At 46.0% G+C, this 20029-nt stretch overlaps 1 protein-coding gene across 1 annotated transcript in view; it reads right to left on the bottom strand.

Annotated features, from left to right (window-relative positions):
* Window positions 1-19518, bottom strand: part of YAF2 (YY1 associated factor 2) — a 78721-nt gene extending 59203 nt beyond the window's left edge. The window contains exons 1-2 of the mRNA XM_038741006.1: window positions 19249-19518; window positions 18837-18962 (exon numbers count right to left, since the gene is read on the bottom strand). Coding sequence (XP_038596934.1) covers window positions 18837-18962; window positions 19249-19274 — 152 coding nt within the window. The 5' untranslated portion in view covers window positions 19275-19518. The remainder of the gene's footprint in view (window positions 1-18836; window positions 18963-19248) is intronic.
* Window positions 19519-20029: the final 511 nt, after the last annotated feature.

The raw sequence follows: 20029 nt of genomic DNA on the forward strand, positions 1-20029 counted from the left end.
TACAACTGAATGAATGAATGAATGTAAAGGTGGGTGGTGGATTTGGGGAAGGACTGACCCTTTGTCACAGGACACTCTGATATCTACAGCCTAGATCTGCCTGTCCAAGTGGTCCTCAAAACCACAGTGAGCGTGCCGGGCCATCTCCCTTTCTGGCCTTCTGGCTCCAAGGTCTCTAGAGGCTACTGTTCTGTTGAAGTGGGAAGGCTGTTCACTGCTGAAAAAACAAAAAAGCTACAGATTGTGTACAGCCCTAGACTCTACAGAGTCAAGGTACTAACCAAAAAAAAAAATTTTTTTTAAAGGTTGTCAAAGTGAAATTAAATTGATGATTATTCCAGAACTGTTAGCCCTTATTTTGCAACACTACATTTGGATCCCATGTTTGTGCTCTAACTGGGCAACTTGCCCATTACCTTGGTTCTTTGTACTGAATATGAAGAACAAGCCTCTGACCCAGAGACATGTGACCTGCGGGGGGAAAGGGAAGGGGGAAGGGAAGGAGGAGCGTTCAGCTGCCGACATTCAACGTCTCAAGTTTGGTTTTTTTTTTTCTTCGATGCTGCCACCCCCACTCAAGTTAAATCCCTTCCAGGTAAGTGGTTCAAGAAAGGATTCTGCTCTCCCAAATCCCAGCAGTTGAGATTTTCTATTGAGAGAGAATCCAAATCTCTCCCCCTACTCTGGGTAGAGGCCAAGTGTTAGAGGACCTGGGTCCCAGCCCCAACTCCACCACTTAACTGCTGGGTGAACTTGGGCAAGTCACTTAAAACTTCTGTGGACCTGCTTCCTTATCTATAAAATGTGGATTAAAATACCTGCTCTCTCTCTCCCTTAGACTGTGAATCCCATCTGGGGCAGGGAATGTGTCTGACCTGATTATCTCGTATTTAGTTTTTGGCAGACAGTAGGAGCTTAAATACCAAAATTATATTATTTAACTGTTAAGAGCTTGACTCCTTGTCGCCTCCTAATTTAAAACCAACGGCAAGGTCATTAGATTTAAAAAAAAGTTTAATGGAACATATGCTTAAAACAGGGCAACCTTCCTACGTAAACGACGGGTTAAAATTAGACTAGAATCCCCTTACCCTAAACAATTAAGGGAACCACCTCCTCCTAAACCCAGGGCACCTCCCTCAGGGGATCACTGGCCCACCCATCCTCCGGGCAATCAATGGCATTTATTGGGCACTTACTGTGTGCAGAGCACTGTATTAAGCTCTTGGGAGAGTTCAATACAAGTGAATTGGTAGATACGGTCCCTGCCCCACAAAGAGCTTACAGTCTAGAGAGGGAAGTGGGAGAGTGTACATAAATGCTGTGGGAGTGGGGTGAATATCAGGTTCTAAAGACGAGCAGATGCAAGGGTGGGTGAATAAGGGAAATCAAAACTGTCTGAAAGGGCCTCCTAGAGGAGGTTTATCAATCATTTATTGAGCGCTTACTGTGTGCAGATCACTGTACTAAGTGCTTGGGACACTGCAGTGCAAAAATAAGCACACATTCCCTGCCCACAGCGAGCTTACAGTCTAGGGGGAGGCGGGGAAAGAGACAGATATAAATACAAATAAAACAAGTTACAGATATGTATGTAAGTGCTTAGGGGCTGGGAGGAGGGATAAACAAAGGAAGCAAGTTAGGGTGACGCAGAAGCGAGTGGGAGAAGAGGAAAGGGGGTTTTTGTTGCCTGTCTCCCCCTTCTAGACTGTGAGCCCATTGTTGGGTAGGAACCGTCTCTACATGTTGCCGACTTGTTTCCCAAGTGCTTAGTACAGTGTTCTGCACACTGTAAGCGCTCAATAAATACGACTGAATGAACGAATGAAGGCCTCTTGGTGGAGATGGGCCTTCAATTAAGACTTTGAAGGGGAAGAGAGTCTGTAGGATTTGAGGAAGGAGGGTGCTTCAGGCCAGAGGAAGGACGTGGGCGAGGGATCAGCTGCGAGGTAGGCGAGACTGAGGCACAGTGAGATGGTTAGCATTAGAGGAGCGAAGTGTGTGGGCTGGGCTGTAGTAGGAGGAGCGCAGTGAGGCAGGAGGGAGCTAGGTGATTGGGTGCTTTAAAGGCAATGGTGAGGAGTGTCTGTCTGATGTGGAGGTAGGTGGGCAACCACTGGAGTTTTCTGAAGAGTGGGGAAGCTTGTCCTGAACATTTTTATAGAAAAATGATCTGGAAAGCTGAGGCTGGGAGGTCAGCAAGGAGGCTAATGCAGTAATCCAGGCAGGGTAGGAGGAGTGACTGTATTATTCAGTCATTCATTCAATCGCATTTATTGAGCGCTTACTGTGTGCAGACCACTGTTCCAACAATGGCAGTAGTTTGGATGGAGGGGAAAGGACGGATTTTAGTGATGTTGTGAAGGTGGGACCGACAGGATTTAGTAATGGATTGGCTACGTGGGTTGAATGAAAGAGAGGAGTCAAGGGTAACGCCAAGGTTACGGGCTTATGAGACAAGAAGGATGGTGATGCCGGCTACAGGGATGGGAAAGTCAGGGGAAGGACAGGATTTGGGTGGGAAGATAAGGAATTCTGTTTTGGACATGTTAAGTTTGAGGTGGAGGGCGGACATCCAAGTCGAGATGTCTTATAGGCAGGAGGAAATGAAAGACTGCAGAGAGGGAGAGAGATCAGGCCTGGAGATGAAGATTTGTGGACCGAGAGGAGATTTCAGAAGAGCTTTGAAGACAGGGAAGGCAATGAACTGTCCAATTTGCAGTGGGGAGGGAGTTCCAGGAAGGGGGATGGGCCTGAGCAAGAAAGGTGAGAACACGGGTCAGTGAGTAGATTATCCTGAAAGGAATGGTGAATCCGAGCAGGGATTCAGCAGGAACATACTGAGCCTGAGATGCCCTGGAGGCAGAAGGAAATGCACAACTGCAGAGGAGATGAATGATCAGGACTAACAAGTCTGATCAATCTCGGGAGTCATCCTCACAGAGGTAGTAGCTCAGCTCCCCATTCATTCAATCATATTTATTGAGTGCTTACCGTGTGCAGAGCACTGTACTAAGCACCTGGGAAGTACAAGTTGGCAACATAGAGACGGTCCCTACCCAACAGTGGGCTCACAGTCTAGAAGGGGGAGACAGAGAACAAAACAAAACATATTAACAGAATAAATAGAATAAATATGTACAAGTAAAAAATAAATAAAGGAGTGGGGCTAGACAGAGAATAGAAAGGAAGCCAGAACATTCATTCAATCATATTTATTGAGCACTTTCTGTGTGCAGAGCCCTGTACTTAGCGCTTGGGAAATACAAATTGGCAACATAAAGAGATGGTCCCTACCCAACAATGGGCTCACAGTCTAGAAGGGGCAGACAGACAAAACAAAAAAAATACACAGGTGTCAATACCATCAGAATAAATAAAGTTATAGCTATATACCCTACTGAGAGCTCATCTCCTCCAGGAGGCCTTCCCAGACTGAGCCCCCTCCTTCCTCTCCCCCTCGTCCCCTCCCCATCCCCCCGCCTTACCTCCTTCCCCTCCCCACAGCACCTGTATATATGTTTGTACATTTTTATTACTCTATTTTAATTGTACATATTTATTCTATTTATTTTATTTGGTTTATATGTTTTGTTGTCTGCCTCCCCCTTCTAGACTGTGAGCCCGCTGTTGGGTAGGGACCATCTCTATATGTTGCAAACTTGTACTTCCCAAGCGCTTAGTACAGTGCTCTGCATACAGTAAGGGCTCAATAAATACGACTGAATGAATGAATGAATAAAGTAAAAAGAATAATAAGTATGTGCGAATATACACAAGTGCTGTGGGGAGGGAAGGGGGTAGGGCAGGGGGGCAATGGGGTGGGGAGGAGGAGGAGAGGAAAAGGGGGTTCAGTCTGGGAAGGCCTCCTGGGGAAGGTGAGCTCTCACTCAGTAGGGCTTTGAAGGGAGGAGAGATGTGAGCATGCTTGAAGGCTGAGGGGAAAGGGGCCATCAGAGAATAAGCAGTTGAAATGTTACTCAGGGAGGGAAGAAAAGTGGACACAAGTGTTTTTAGAAGATGAGGGGGAATGGAGACAGAGGGCTAGATTTTGAGACATGGCAGGGAAGGATGAGAAAATAGATGAGGGAGTGGAAAGATGATTATGGCAGATCGTGCCATATCAATAAACGGTATTTACTGAGCACTTTGTGCAGAGCACAGTACAAGTGCTTAAGAAAGTACAGTACAGTTGGTAGACATAATCCCTGCCTTCAGGGAGCTTGCAGGCTAATGAGGAAGACAAAGACTAAAATAAATTACAGGTAAAGGAGCTGAGTATAAGGATATGTAGGAACCTCGAGGGCCAGGGACCATGTCTAATTCTCATCTGTGTATTTTTGTTTTCCTAGTACTTAGTACAGTGAGCTGCATACAACAGGTGCTTAATACATACTACTACTACTACTACTTTGTACTTAAGTGCTAAGGGGGCACTACTAAGTGTACACATGGGGTAGAATGGAAGGAAAATAAAGTGGAGGGATAATAATAATTAATAATAATTATTATGGTACTTGTTAAGCACTCACTATGTTCCAGGCCCTGTACTGAGCACCGGGGTGGATACCAGCAAATTGGGTTGGACACAGTCCCCTTCCCACACGGGGCACACAGTCTCAATCTCCAATTTCCAGATGAGGTAACTGAGGCCCAGAGAAGTACAGTGACTTGCCCAAGGCCACACAGCAGACAAGTGGTGGAGCCAGGATTAGAATCCATGACTCCCAAGCCCATGCTCTAGACACTACACCACACTGCTTCTTGAGAGATTAGTTCATTCATTCAATTGTATTTATTGAGCGCTTACTGTGTGCAGAGCACTGCACTAAGCGCTTGGGAAGTACAAGTTGGCAACATATAGAGACGGTCCCTACCCAACAGCGGGTTCACAGTCTAGAAGGGGGAGACAGACAACGAAACAAAACATATTAACAAAATAAAATAAATAGAATAAATATGTACAGAGAAGGCTTTCTGGAGATATATTTTCAGTAGGGCTTTGAAGATGGGGAGAGTGTATGTTCTTTTATATTGCTATACTGTACTCTTCCAAGCGCTTAGTACAATGCTCTGCACACAGCAAGCACTCCATAAATACAACCGACAAGAGAAGCAAAGTGTTTGGGCTGGGTTGAAGTGGGAGAGGACGGAGGATAAGTTTGGTTGGGAGGGTTGGGGGGGATGGTGAGCTGATTAGGAGGCAGCATGGCCTAGCAGACAAGACCTACGGGCCTTGGAGTCAGAGAACTTGGGTTCTAATCCCGGCTCCACCACTTACCTGCTGAATGAGCTTGAGTGAGTCACTGCACTACTATCTGCCTCAGTTCCCTCATCATTCCCTTCAAGGCCCTGCTGAGAGCTCACCTCCTCCAGGAGGCCTTCCCAGACTGAGCCCCTTCCTTCCTCTCCCCCTCGTCCCCCTCTCCATCCCCCCCATCTTACCTCCTTCCCTTCCCCACAGCACCTGTATATATGTTTGTACATATTTTTTACTCTATTTATTTATTTATTTATTTGTAAATATCTATTCTATTTATTTTATTAGTATGTTTGGTTTTGTTCTCTGTCTCCCCCTTTTAGACTGTGAGCCCACTGTTGGGTAGGGACTGTCTCTATATGTTGCCAATCTGTACTTCCCAAGCGCTTAGCACAGTGCTCTGCACATAGTAAGCGCTCAATAAATACGACTGATGATGATGATGATCTGCAAAATGGGGATTCCATAGCTGTTCTCCCTCCTACTTGGACTGTGAGCCCCATGGAGCGGACAGGGGCTAGGATCTGATTAACTTGTATCTACCCCAGCACTTAGTACAGAGCTCGATACATTTATCAAATACCATTTAAAAAAGCACACAGGAGTTACATCCTGTAAAACAGGTCATTTCAAAGCCAGAAATGTCAATATCCAGAAGACACAAGGAAAAGAATTTTGAATGCAACGGCCTTGAAACCTAAGCATAACTTCAGAGCAATTCGTAACGGCACAAATAATGACAGTATTTTACAAAATCCTCTGAGCTGCCCAAAAGTCCACCACAAAATTAGAAAAAAATTCAATAAGATTGCAATAGATGGCTAAGGTTGAAGACTTTCTACACTTCATGGCCCTGAAACTAGGACACACACATGCTTCCCAGTTTTTGATGGCACACGTGCAATACATCAAAGCTCTAAGGAAATTTCATCCTGAATTCAGATGTACAGAAACCAGTAAAAACTAGAGATCTATTTGGGAATGATAAAACCTAAATGCGGCTTCGGATATAGAAATTTCTGTAAAGTATGAGCACTAGACTTTGTACAATCCTGTTATACCTTAGTATTATCAGTAATGTCTTTTTACATCACATACAAAATATTTTGATCCTGCAGTGAATGCTATTTTTATACCCTGTACAAGGCTCTAAGGTATCATGATCATTTATTTATACCGATTTTCATCCTGAATACATTACTTCTATATATTCACTCCGAATTAATCCTTTCCTGAAGTAGCACCTTTTTAAAAGAACACTTTAGACTGTAAGCTTCTTAGGGGCAAGGAAACCTGTCTGCTAACTCTGTTGAATTGTACTCTCCCAAGCATTAAACCCAGTGTTCTGCACATAGTAAGCACTCAGTGAATATCACTGATTGATTGAACCCAACCAACTGAACTGTTAAGGTTTAAACTGGAAAATGAATTCATTCATTCAATCGTATCTACTGAGCGCTTACTGTGTGCACAGCACTGTACTAAGCGCTTGGGAAGTACATGTCGGTAACATATAGAGATGGTCCCTACCCAATAACGGGCTCACAGTCTAGAAGGGGGAGACAGACAAGAAAACATGTAGACAGGTGTCAAAATTGTCAGAACAAATAGAATTATAGCTATAGGCACATAATTAACAAAATAAATAGAATCGTAAATATGTACAAGTAAAATAAATAGACTAATAAATCTGTACAACTATATACACGTGCTGTGGGGAGGGGAAGGAGGTAGGGCGGGGGGGATGTGGAGGGGGAGAGGAAAACGGGGGCTCAGTCTGGGAAGGCCTCCTGGAGGAGGTGAGCTCTCAGTAGGGCTTTGAAGGGAGGTATGAATGCAATCCAACGGAATTACTAAAGGAAATTTCTGTAGATAAATGTAATTATTCCAACTGAAATTTTAGCCAAGACTTCAGGGTTAACACATTTTACTGAAAGAGCCGCATCAAACCAAAAGAAAAACTGACCTTGATATTTCAGCCCGTCTAAAAACTACAAGCAATAAAATCCTTTAGGAATAGACATAACCATAAATTTTGGAGATATCAGAGAAAACCACTTCCAAAATCCCCCCCAAAAACTCATGTTCACCCAGTAGAACACAATCAAGTGTGGATCAGTCAACCTGTATTTAATTCGATCAAGAGACTTTAAAAAAATTATATCAGGCTCCACAAAATCCTCATCATGTTGTCCTTTCCAACCTAGCCATACCTACAAAAGCTTTACCACAACGCCTAGATTAAGACCATGTAAACAACCTCCTTGTAGTTAAAGAGCTAGAGCAATGGTACTTACTGAAAGCTCAAGTCAGCCCATGGAAAACTACCAGACACTCACTCAAGGCATGTTGCCTGCCCAAAGGGAAAACTTACAGTATAACAAATGATGGAATCAGAATAAATTTAATGTTCAACTGGATACACGTATGTACACAAGTATTGAGAATGGGGAGAAATACTTAAATGCTAGAAGCAGCTGGTGGATTGACTCAGTTCATCTACAAAAACTATTTTTCCATGAAAATCTGGGAATAAAAAGGGTGGTGTTCATTAAACTTGTTTTCGATCACAGTCATCGAATACCTCCTAATTTGCATGGCTTAAGATCCCACGACTTCCATATTCAAGAAACACTATTTCAAGCACAAAGTACACAAGTTATTTACCACCATTTTAATAGTAAGCTCATTTAAATGATAACATACAGTTTGGAATTTCAAGCTTCATGCCTCAGTAACCAGCACATTTACAGACCATCGATTCCAACTGATCTGCCTTTCAAGGTAACCGATTATTCAACCCTGAACTGCAAGACAGCTATTACAATGACGTTAACCACTTTCACAATACCAATAAGCAGAATGAAGTTATGAGTGTAACATGTACCTGGTATCTCCTTTTAATATTTAAAAAGCTACTAAATAGGAGCGATAGTGAGTAAACTAATGTTTAAGTGCTCTTACTGCAATTGAACTAATAGAGGCTGTGAACAAGAGACGAGACAAGAAGCCAACATCCAAAACTACCCTAATTTCAAAAAATTATTCTGGAAAGCACCTCAGAGTTTATCTATGACATTACTGTTTTGACAAAAATGGGAAGGCATCCTTGTTAACTGATACTTGCCCCAGGCAAAGAAAATAAAAAAATTAGGCCAGTGCAAAAGTACACGCTTTTAGTTTTACTATTTGGGGTTACAACCTGAAAATTTTTTAGGAAGGCTGGTAAATGTGTTAAGCAGAATAAAAGTATAAAAAGTATAAAAGAATAAAGGTTGCAGGTTTGAGAGGAGCAGAGGAGCAGCATGGCCTAGTGGCAAGAGCCTGGGCTTGTATATATGTATATATGTTTGTACATATTCTTTACTCTATTTATTTTATTTGTACATATCTATTCTATTTATTTTATTTTGTTAGTATGTTTGGTTTTGTTCTCTGTCTCCCCCTTTTAGACTGTGAGCCCACTGTTGGGTAGGGACTGTCTCTATATGTTGCCAATTTGTACTTCCCAAGCGCTTAGTACAGTGCTCTGCACATAGTAAGCGCTCAATAAATACGATTGATGATGATGATGATTGATGGGCTTGGGAGTCAGAGGTCGTGGGTTCTAATCCCAGCTTCACCACTTGTCTGCTGTGTGACCTGGGGCAAGTCACTTAACTTCTCTGTGCCTCAGTTACCTCATCTGTAAAATGGGGCTTGAGACTGTGAGCCGCACGTGGGGCAATCTGATTACCTTGTATTTACCCCAGTGCTTAGAACATTGCTTGGCACATAGTAAGCGCTTAATACCAGTATTATTATTATAATAGAGGAAACAGAACGCTGCTGGCAGAATCCCACTCAACATCAGACTGTACTTTCCTTTGAGGAAGAAATCATTCCCCCTGGGGATTAGTACCTAGCTACGAGGTCTCTCAAGGGTGGGTCCATCTCCCCGCTTGCTGATTCTCCTCTGGCAGGACAGCTGGGCCCACTTCACTAAATTAAACCAAGGCGCCTTCCGCAGAGCACTAGGGAAAAACTGAGGAACTTTAAGAGCGCAAGCATGATGTCGGTTCTTGAAGCATCTGAATGAATGTAACCTTTCATTAAACGCTGCTACTGAGATTGTTCGGTGACATTTTCTGGGCTTCACCTCTACAGAAGACTAAGGATTCCTCAAAGATAATTCAAGGGCTAGAAAATGGGTCCTCTTACAGAGGTAAGAAACTTGGATCAGAATAACTTCACCTCTCTTCTCCAGAGAGCTGAATATAAACAGCATGGCTTAGTGGAAAGAACAGGGGCTTGTGAGTCAGCTGTGTGACTTTGGGCAAGTCACAACTTCTCTGAGCCTCAGTTACCTCCTCTGTAAAATGGAGATTTAAGACCATGAGCCCCACGTGAGACAACCTGAAGACCTTGTATCTACCCCGGTGCTTTGAACAGTGCTTGGCGTCTAATAAGTGCTTAACAAATACCAACATTATTATTATTATTAAGGACTTGGAGGACAGAATGAGGCAAAGGACACTGTGCGCTAGCTGACCAAGCTTGGATAAGCCAAGCTTGTTTTATATTTGGTTTTTTATTTGGTTGTCTGAGAAATAGCCATTGCTGCGAGTTCTAAAATATCTCCAGGTCAACTGATGCTGATTTAATGAAACTTCATTCTACTAGCGAATAATTACACCAAAGACAGTGACCTGTTGCTTTCTTTGGGCAAGTCACTTAACTTCTCTGTGCCTCGGTTCCCTCATCTGTAAAACGGGGATTAAGATGGTGAGCCCCATGTGGGACAACCTGATCACCTTGTATCTGCCCAGTGCTTATAACAGTGCTTTGCACATAGTACACGCTTAACAAATATCATTATTATTGTTATTATTATTATTAATTCCAAAGACGATGTGACAGTGGAAAGCAAGAGACCGGGAGTCAGGGGGACTGAATCTGGCTCTGTCGCTTGCAGTGTGACTTTGGGCAAGTTACTTAATTTCTGTTTTTCAGTTTCTCCATTTGTTAAATGGGGGAATACCTGTTTTCCCTTCTCCCTAGACTAACCGCCCTCAACTGTAAACTCCTCATGGGATGGGGTCTATACCTGACCTAATTACCTTGTATCTACCCCTACCCAAGTACAGTGCCTTGCACATAGTAAGCACTTGATACCACTATTATTGTTGTTATTATTAAAGACAGAACAGGAAATGGGCTTTTGATGCAATTAGGATTTAGTTTAGCTATATGTTGGAACTTCCCAAAAGACACAATGCAACACTGGGTAATGAAGGGGGTTATAGCTCCTCCTACTCTAAATGTCTAAGACTTTTATGTTGTGATTGCTTTCATCTCTACCCACTGAACAATCTCTACTCTAACTCTGAAGTGCCTCTATCCAACCACTTTTTCACCTGTCTTTTCTCCCCCCACCCATACACCCTCCCCCCCAGCTCAAATGTGTCCTATTTCCTCCCAGACATCCAAATCTTTGGACCCATACCCATTTTCTCAAATCCTACCCCATTCAGTCTCCTTACCCAAACTTCCTTCCCTACACACACACACACACACACACACAAAAACTGACACCCTCAACACTACCTTCTCCTCTCAACTCACCTCCCTCGCTCCCCTTACCCTTTGCTGATGTACCACTAACCCCCAACCCTGGATCATCTCCACAGCGTGCTTCTTTTGCTCCTGAAAAACGAGCCACGGAGCAAGGCTGGCAGAAATCCTAATCAGGCTGACCTTGTCCATCTCTAATTCATCCTCTCCTGCTTTACCACCACCTGGCAATTTTACTTCTCCGCCCTTTCTGATTCCCATGCCCACTGCCTTCACCAGTTCAGATGTTCAACTCCTTCCTCAAAGCCCCTGACCCTCCACCACCCACCTCTTTCTCCTAATGACCTGGCCACATACTCTGAGAAAATTGAAACCACCAGGTGTGATCTACCTAAAATTCCCCCTTCTCCTCTCCAGTCCCTCCCTTCTCCTGATCCTTCTTCGACTCACCCACCTTTCCCAGCACCATCTCAAGAGCTCTCCAGCCTCGGTTCAAAATCTACCCCCTCCACCTGCACCTCTGACCCTATCCCTTCACACCTAACACTTGTTCCATCCCTTCATCCCTCTGACGGCATCTTCATCTGCTCACTCTCCAATGTCATCTTCAAACATGATCATGTATCTCGCATCCAAAAATAAAACATAAAAAACCCCCTCCCTGGACCCCACGACTCCCTTCAGTTACCACTATCTCTCGCCTACCATTCCTCGAACTCCAAGCAATCTACCTCCAATGCCTGCACTTCCTCCCCTCCAATTCCCTCCTTTACCCCTCTCCAATCTGGCTTCCATCCCCTTCACTCCAAAACTGCCCTCTTCCAGGTTACCAAGGAACAGCAGGATGACCTAGTGGCAAGAGCACGGGCTTCAGTCAGAGGACGTGGGTTCTAATCTCAACTTCACCACTTGTCTGCTGTGGGAGCTTGGGCAAGTCACTTCACTTCTCTGTGCCTCAGTTACTTCATCTGTAAAATGGGGATTAGGACTGTGAGCCTGATTTGGGACAGCTGATTACCTTGTATCTACCCCAGCACTTCTTGGCACAGAGTAAGTCCTTAATACCATTATTATTATTATTATCTTCTTGCCCAATCCAACGTGGCCTCTACTCCATCCCAATTTTCCTTTCATCTGCCTTCAACACTGTGGACTACCCCCTTACTCCTGGAAAACACTACCTAATCTTGACTTCACTGACAATGTCCACTCGTGGGTCTCCCATTTCCCTGGACACTCATTTTCAGTCTCTTTCAAGAACTCCTCCTACTACAACCCAGACCTCTCACTTTGCTCCTCTAACACCAACCTGTTCGCTGTACCTCAATCTCATCTATCTCCCCGCTGACCCCTCGTCCATGTCCTGCCTCTGGTGTAGAACTCCTTTGTATCTAACAGACCATCACTCTCCCCAGCTCCAAAGCCTTACTAAAATCAAATCTCCTCCAAGAGGCCTTCCCTGATTGAGCCCAGATTTCCCTTATTCCCTCTTCCTGTGTGTCACCCTCACATTTGTTCCCTTTATTAACCCCACAGCACTTATGTACATATTCACAGCTTAATGTATTAATAACAATAATAATAATAATGGCATTTGTTAAGCTCTATGTTGCCTAGCAGTATACTAAGTGCTGGGATAGATAGTAGGTAATCAGCTCCCATCACAAGACTCAAGTTGAAGTAGAAGTGAGAACAAATATCAAACCCCCATTCTGCAGGTGAGGGAACTGTGGCACAGAGAAGTTAAATGACTTGCCCAAGGTCACACAGCAGGTTAGTGGTGGAACCGGGATTAGAACTCCGATTCTGGATCCCGTCTGTTTCCCCGTCTAGGCTGTAATTCCTTGTAGGCAGGGCCCAGATCGACCGACTCTCCAACTCTGTTATACTGAACTCGCTCAAGCGCTTAGCACAGTGCTCTGCACGCAATGAGCACTCAATACAACTGAGGGACACTGAAGGACTGAACTAGATTTGTTTTCTAGCCCTATTCTCTTTCATCAACTCACCAGCCAATTCAAACTCATTTGTAAGAGTCAACCTTGCTCTTTAAGGCCACATTCTCCCCCCTCCAGTATTGACTTGCTTAAGTAGTGCCTTTGCCTTGGAGACATACTGACTGCTAATTAGCATGTGACTCAGACATGTGGTATATGATTACTTCAAACTGCTGCGAGTCCTGCCTCCAACAGTGTGCTTAAGGCCTCTAACATTCCCAATGAAAGGAAAATAAAACACCCCAACCTGTGACCAAGGCCTACTATATTAAGCATGAGCTGCTTTTCTGGGGGCTTCATGCCTGCTCTGCTCCTGGCTCCAAACAAGAATCCCACTAGATATTAGGAGGGGAGGCTAGAAATACGGAGCAAAAATGAACACGCTTGAAGTTTAAAACACTACCTGATGCCAGAGGCATAAGGGGAGGCCAGAAGAAGGATCCAGAACAGAGCAGAAAGGATGAGGATGAGTCGAGGTAGAATTACCTCATCCACTGAGGCTACTTTCCCCTGTCTACCTTTCTCTCATCCCTTGATCTTTAACACCACTCTCCTGGGAGGAGAACCCTAAAATAAAAAAGTCTGAGGCAGAGATGATGATGATGATAATGACGGTATTTGTTAAGTGCTTACTATGTGCCAAGCACTGTTCTAAGCGCTGGGGTAGATACAAGGTAATCAGGTTGTCCCAAGTGGGGCTCACAGTCTTAATCCCAATTTTACATATGAGTAACTGGGGTGAAGAGAATTGACTTTATCTCCCCTCATCTTAGAAGTCCTGTCAAACTTTTGTTTCTGTGCAAAGGCATTAAAAGAAGTTGACTAGGAATTACAGGGATAAAAATTACACATCCTGGAAATTCTTAAAATTCTGATACTTCCCAGAAGGACGCTTACTGCATATGAGTAAACTAATGTAATGCTTGGGACCATCGGGGTTCATGTCTTTCACGGTGCTAGTGCACTAAAAACTGCAAAGTATAGAGCAGAAAAAATGAAATACTTTATCCACCCTGGTATATTACCACCCTGGTGGTATATTTATACCACCCTGACTCTTTAAAACCCACAGCACCAAGTTTTTCAGCTTTAGAGAGTTGACAATATTTAGTTTCTTTTTTTTTTTGCCTCCAAAATGTAACCCAATCCTTCCTTGTTATTTTCAAAACACAATTTGAGATGCTAAGACCAGGTGTGATCAAAATACTAATTAAGTCAGATTTAGAAGAAGCAGGAAGAGCATTCCCCTAATGTGGGAAAAAAAAGACTGCCCTCTTAAAACTGGGTATTAATTTGGTTGTGGGTGGTACGGGATGCCTAGAGTCTGTTTTGTTTTTTAAATTGGGGGAAATCGGCAGTTAGTACATAAAGACCACTACAAGAGAAGCAGCATGGTATGGTGGACAGAGAGCACAGGCCTGGGAATCGGAAGGTCGTGGGTTCTAATCCCAGCTCCATTTGTCTACTGTGTGACCCTGGGCACGTCACTTCAATCAATCAATCAATCGCATTTATTGAGCGCTTACTGTGTGCAGAGCACTGTACTAAGCGCTTGGGAAGTACAAGCTGGCAACATATAGAGACAGTCCCTACCCAACAGTGGGCTCACAGTCTAGAAGGGGGAGACAGAGAACAAAACCAAACATACTAACAAAATAAAATAAATAGAATAGATAGGTAACAAGTAAAATAAATAGAGTAATAAATATGTACAAACATATATGCATATATACAGGTGCTGTGGGGAAGGGAAGGAGGTAAGATGGGGGGGATGGAGACGGGGTTCTCTGGGCCTCAGTGACCTCATCTGCAAAAGGGGGATTGAGACTGTGAGCCCCAGGTGGGACAGGGACCGCGTCCAACCCGATCCGCTTGTATCCATCCCAGTGCCTAGTACAGTGCCCGGCACACACTAGGTGCTTAAATACTGTAATTATTATTACATAAAATGACAGACAACTTGAAATTTTAAGACACTGCATTCCCAGGCAAAAAATTTGGAAAAAGATTTTACTCGTTTACTGAACAATTAAAATCGCCAGATTATGAACGTTAACTAGAAATACAATTCCTGTAGTAGTGAATAGATCCATTTATGCACCACCAGTAAAACCCCTTTTGGCAGGTTTCTGTTTTGCGGATGATGAACTGATTACAGCCTATCACTCGGTGATCAACCTTATTCTGTACATGAGACAGTCACCTTCCCTTTAATTTACAGCCAATATTCCTGTAAACATTTTTTTTTTCCAATCAGGCAGGAAGTGTCAGTTAAATTCCCCCAAAATGCCTGAACCTACATAATACAGTTTTTCTTAAGAAGATAATTATGAGATAAAATTAAAAATGAAAATCAGATTTTTCAGTGGACCACTAATAGGACATTTTAACCCATCATTGAGTGGGCTTTTGTTTGAGCTCCACTGTTTCCATTAAAACTGAGAGTTGGAAAATTTTAACGAAACGTAAAAAAATAAAAACCCCAAAAAAGCGTAATCCGGACGGATTTCTCTGCTGTCAAACGAGATCTGTGTTGTGCAAACCGCCCCTTTCCCTGCCCCGGTCGGGGATTACACGGTCTCCAGTGGACTGTAAAGGCCAGACGCAACAATGCGACCAAGACTAAACCAGAGGGGTGTGTGTCAGGGGGGTTGTGTTGTGTGGTGTGGTTAATTCCGGCCGTTATCCCGAAATGTTGGATTCCCTGGGAGCAGCCCAACCACTTCGGCATCCCCAGTGGCCAGGGCAGCTCGGAGATTCTCCCCCAGCCCCCACCTCACCCCCATCCCTCCCTTATTTATCAGTCCTATTTAGCGAGCGTTCAGGGGGTGCAAAGCGCTGTGCTAAGCGCTAAAATCCGAGCCGATTGGGAGCCCGGGCCGGCATTTCGGGGGCCCCTCGTTCATTCATTCAATCGTATTTATTGAGCGCTTACTCTGTGCAGAGCACCGTACTAAGCACTTGGGAACATCTAGAGACGGTCCCTAACCAACAGCGGGCTCACAGTCTAGAAGGTGGAGACAGACAACAAAACAAAACATATTAACAAAATAAAATAGAATAAATATGTACAAATAGAGTAATAAATACGTACAAACATATATACAGATGCTTTGGAGAGGGGAAGGAGGTAAGGCGGGGGGATACGGAGGGGGAAGGGGGGAGAGGAAGGAGGGGGCTCAGTCTGGGAAGGCCTCCTGCCTCCCTTATTTATCAGTCCTATTTAGTGCGCATTTAGGGGGTGCAAAGCGCTGTGCTAAGCGCTGAAATCCGAGCCGACTGGGAGCCCGGACCGGCATTTCGGGCTCCTCATTCATTCAATCGCATTTATTGAGCGCTTACTCTGTGCAGAGCACCGTACTAAGCGCTTGGGAAGTACAAGTTGGCACATCTAGAGACGGTCCCTACCCAACAGTGGGCTCACAGTCTAGAAGGGGGAAACAGACAACAAAACAAAACATATTAACAAAATAAATACAATATGTACAAATAAAATAGAGTAATAAATACGTACAAACATATATACATACATACAGGTGCTGTGGGGAGAGGAAGGAGGGGGCTCAGTCTGGGAAGGCCTCCTGCCTCCCTTATTTATCAGTCCTATTTAGTGCGCGTTTAGGGGGTGCAGAGCGCTGTGCTAAGCACTGAAATCCGAGTGGATTGGGAACCCGGACCGGCGTTTTGGGGGCCCCTCATTCATTCATTCAATCGCATTTATTGAGCGCTTACTATGTGCAGAGCACCGTACTAAGCGCTTGGGAAGGACAAGTTGGCCACATCTAGAGATGGTCCCTACCCAACAGCGGGCTCACAGTTTAGAAAGGGGAGACAGACAAAACACAACATATTAACAAAATAAATAGAATAAATATGTTCAAATAAAATAGAGTAATAAAGACGTACAAACATATATACCTATATACAGGTGGTGTGGGGAGGGGAAGGAGGTAAGGCGGGGGGATGGGGAGGGGGAGGAGGGGGAGAGGAGGAAGGGGGGCTCAGTTTGGGAAGGCCTTCTGCCTCCCTTACTTATCACAGAATATAAATATAAATACAATAAGTATGTACAAATAAAACAGAGTAATAAAGACGTACAAACATATATACCTATATACAGGTGGTGTGGGGAGGGGAAGAAGGTAAGGCGGGGGGGATGGGGAGGGGGAGGAGGGGGAGAGGAAGGAGGGGGCTCAGTCGGGGAAGGCCTTCTGCCTCCCTTATCATATAATATAAATAGAAATAGAATAAATACGTACAAATAAGAGTAATAAAGACGTACGAACATATATACCTATATACAGGTGGTGTGGGGAGGGGAAGGAGTTAAGGCGGGGGGGGAGGAGGGGGAATGGAAGGAGGGGGCTCAGTCTGGGAAGGCCTTCTGCCTCCCTTACTTCATCATCATCAATCGTATTTATTGAGTGCTTACTATGTGCAGAGCACTGTACTAAGCGCTTGGGAAGTACAAATTGGCAACATATAGAGACAGTCCCTACCCAACAGTGGGCTCACAGTCGAAAAGGGGGAGACAGAGAACAAAACCAAACATACTAACAAAATAAAATAAACAGAATAGATATGTACAAGTAAAATAAATAAATAAATAAATAGAGTAATAAATATGTACAAACGTATATACAGGTGCTGTGGGGAAGGGAAGGAGGTAAGATGGGGGGGATGGAGAGGGGGACGAGGGGGAGAGGAAGGAAGGGGCTCAGTCTGGGAAGGCCTCCTGGAGGAGGTGAGCTCTCAGCAGGGCCTTATCACAGAATATACTTATCACAGAATATAAATATGAATAGAATAAGTATGGACAAACATATATACCTATATAGAGATGGTGTGGGGAGGGCTGGGGAGAGGAAGGAGGGGGCTCAGTCTGGGAAGGCCTTCTGCCTCCCTCACTCATCACAGAATATAAATATAAATAGAATAAACATGTACAAACAAAATAGAGTAATAAAGACGTACAAACATATATACCTATACAGAGGTGGTGTGGGGAGGGCTGGGGAGAGGAAGGAGGGGGCTCAGTCTGGGAAGGCCTTCTGCCTCCCTCACTTATCACAGAATATAAATATAAATAGAATAAGTACGTACAAACAAAATAGAGTAATATAGACGTACAAACATATATACCTATACAGAGGTGGTGTGGGGAGGGCTGGGGAGAGGAAGGAGGGGGCTCAGTCTGGGAAGGCCTTCTGCCTCCCTTACTCATCACAGAATATAAATATAAATAGAATAAGTATGTACAAACAAAATAGAGTAATAAAGACGTACAAACATATATACCTATACAGAGGTGGTGTGGGGAGGGCTGGGGAGAGGAAGGAAGGGGCTCGGTCTGGGAAGGCCTTCTGCCTCCCTCACTCATCACAGAATATAAATATAAATAGAATAAGTATTTTCCATCAAAATAGAGTAATAAAGACGTACAAACATATATACCTATACAGAGGTGGTGTGGGGAGGGCTGGGGAGGGGAAGGAGGGGGGCTCGGTCTGGGAAGGCCTTCTGCCTCCCTCACTCATCACAGAATATAAATATAAATAGAATAAGTATTTTCCATCAAAATAGAGTAATAAAGACGTACAAACATATATACCTATACAGAGGTGGTGTGGGGAGGGCTGGGGAGGGGAAGGAGGGGGCTCGGTCTGGGAAGGCCTTCTGCCTCCCTCACTCATCACAGAATATAAATATAAATAGAATAAGTATTTTCCATCAAAATAGAGTAATAAAGACGTACAAACATATATACCTATACAGAGGTGGTGTGGGGAGGGCTGGGGAGGGGAAGGAGGGGGCTCGGTCTGGGAAGGCCTTCTGCCTCCCTCCCTCATCACATAATATAAATATAAATAGAATAAATATGTACAAATAAAATAGAGTAAGAAAGACGTGTACAAACCTATACAGAGGTGGTGTGGGGAGGGCTGGGGGCTGGGTGTGGGGCCAGGCTCCGGCGGGCCGGGCCGGGGGGGTGGGGGGGTTCCGGGGGGGGGTGCCGCCGGACTCACCGGGTGGAGGTGCCCTTGCGGACATCGCACATCATGCACTTGAAGGCCTCGGCGCTGTTGCGGAAGGTGCAGACGCTGCAGTCCCAGTAGCCCTCGTCGGAGGCCGGCTTGGGCTGCCGCTTCGGCCTGCGCCGCGCCGCAACACAACCCACACAAAACGGCAGACGGAGCGGTCAGCGGCCGGCACACGGGCAACCCCCCGCGCACCCCCCACGGACGGACACACACACACCCCCCCACCTCGCCCCACAACCCCGGCCCCGCGGCCGAGGGCACAGGGCCCGGCAGGGGGAGGGGCGGCTCCTGACACTGCCAACCGCCGCCGCCGCCGCCGCCATGGCTGCTCCATTGTGGGGCCGAAGGCCGAGCCCGAGCCCGCTCGGCCGGGGCCCTCCCTCCCTCCGTCCCTCACCTGGTGGGGCTCTTCTTGTCTCCCATGGCTGCTGGACTGGGGCCCGCCGGTCGGTCGGACGGACGGACGGTCGGACGGACGGACGGACTGACGGCCGCGGCGCGCGCTGAGTCTGCCTCCCTGCCTGTGTCCGTGTGCCTAGCTTACGGCCGGGCGTGTGTGTGTGTGTGGATGTGTCAGAGCGGCGCGGGGGCTAATCGACCCTAAGCGGAAACCGGAGGAGAGGGGAAGGGAGGGGAGGGAGGCGGGGAGGGACGCCGAGCAGGAGGGGACGCCGAGCAGGAGGAGCCGCCACCGCCGCCGCCGTCTCGCAGCGCCGCCTCCCGCGCGGGCTCCAGCTGTCGGGAGGCGGGGCCCTTTAGGAGCCCGTGCCCGCGCCCGCCCACGTGACCCGCGCCCGCCAACCGGCGGCCGCGCTCCTCACTTCAAAAGGGGCCGAACGCCGCCGGGACTCAGCCCCGCCCCCACCGCAGGGCCTCCCCTCAAGGCACTTCTCCTCACACACTCTCCGCCCCCCCCCCCCCCCCCCCCCGGCCTCCTCCTCCTCACACACACACAAACAAATAAATAAATCCCCCCCTCGGCTGTCCTTCCCCTTCAGGGCCGCCCTCGCCCTCAGGGCCACCCGTCCTCCCACTCAGGGTCGCCCTCTCTCGCCCTCAGGGCCGCCTTCAGGGTCGTCCTCCCTCTCAGAGCCGCCCCTCGCTCGCCCGCAGGGCCATCCGTCCTACCCCTCAGGGCCGCCCTCGCTAGCCCGCAGGGCCACCCTCCCTCCCCCTCA

The sequence above is a fragment of the Tachyglossus aculeatus genome, chromosome 2, assembly GCF_015852505.1.
Source record: "Tachyglossus aculeatus isolate mTacAcu1 chromosome 2, mTacAcu1.pri, whole genome shotgun sequence".
Taxonomy (NCBI): Eukaryota; Metazoa; Chordata; class Mammalia; order Monotremata; family Tachyglossidae; genus Tachyglossus; species Tachyglossus aculeatus.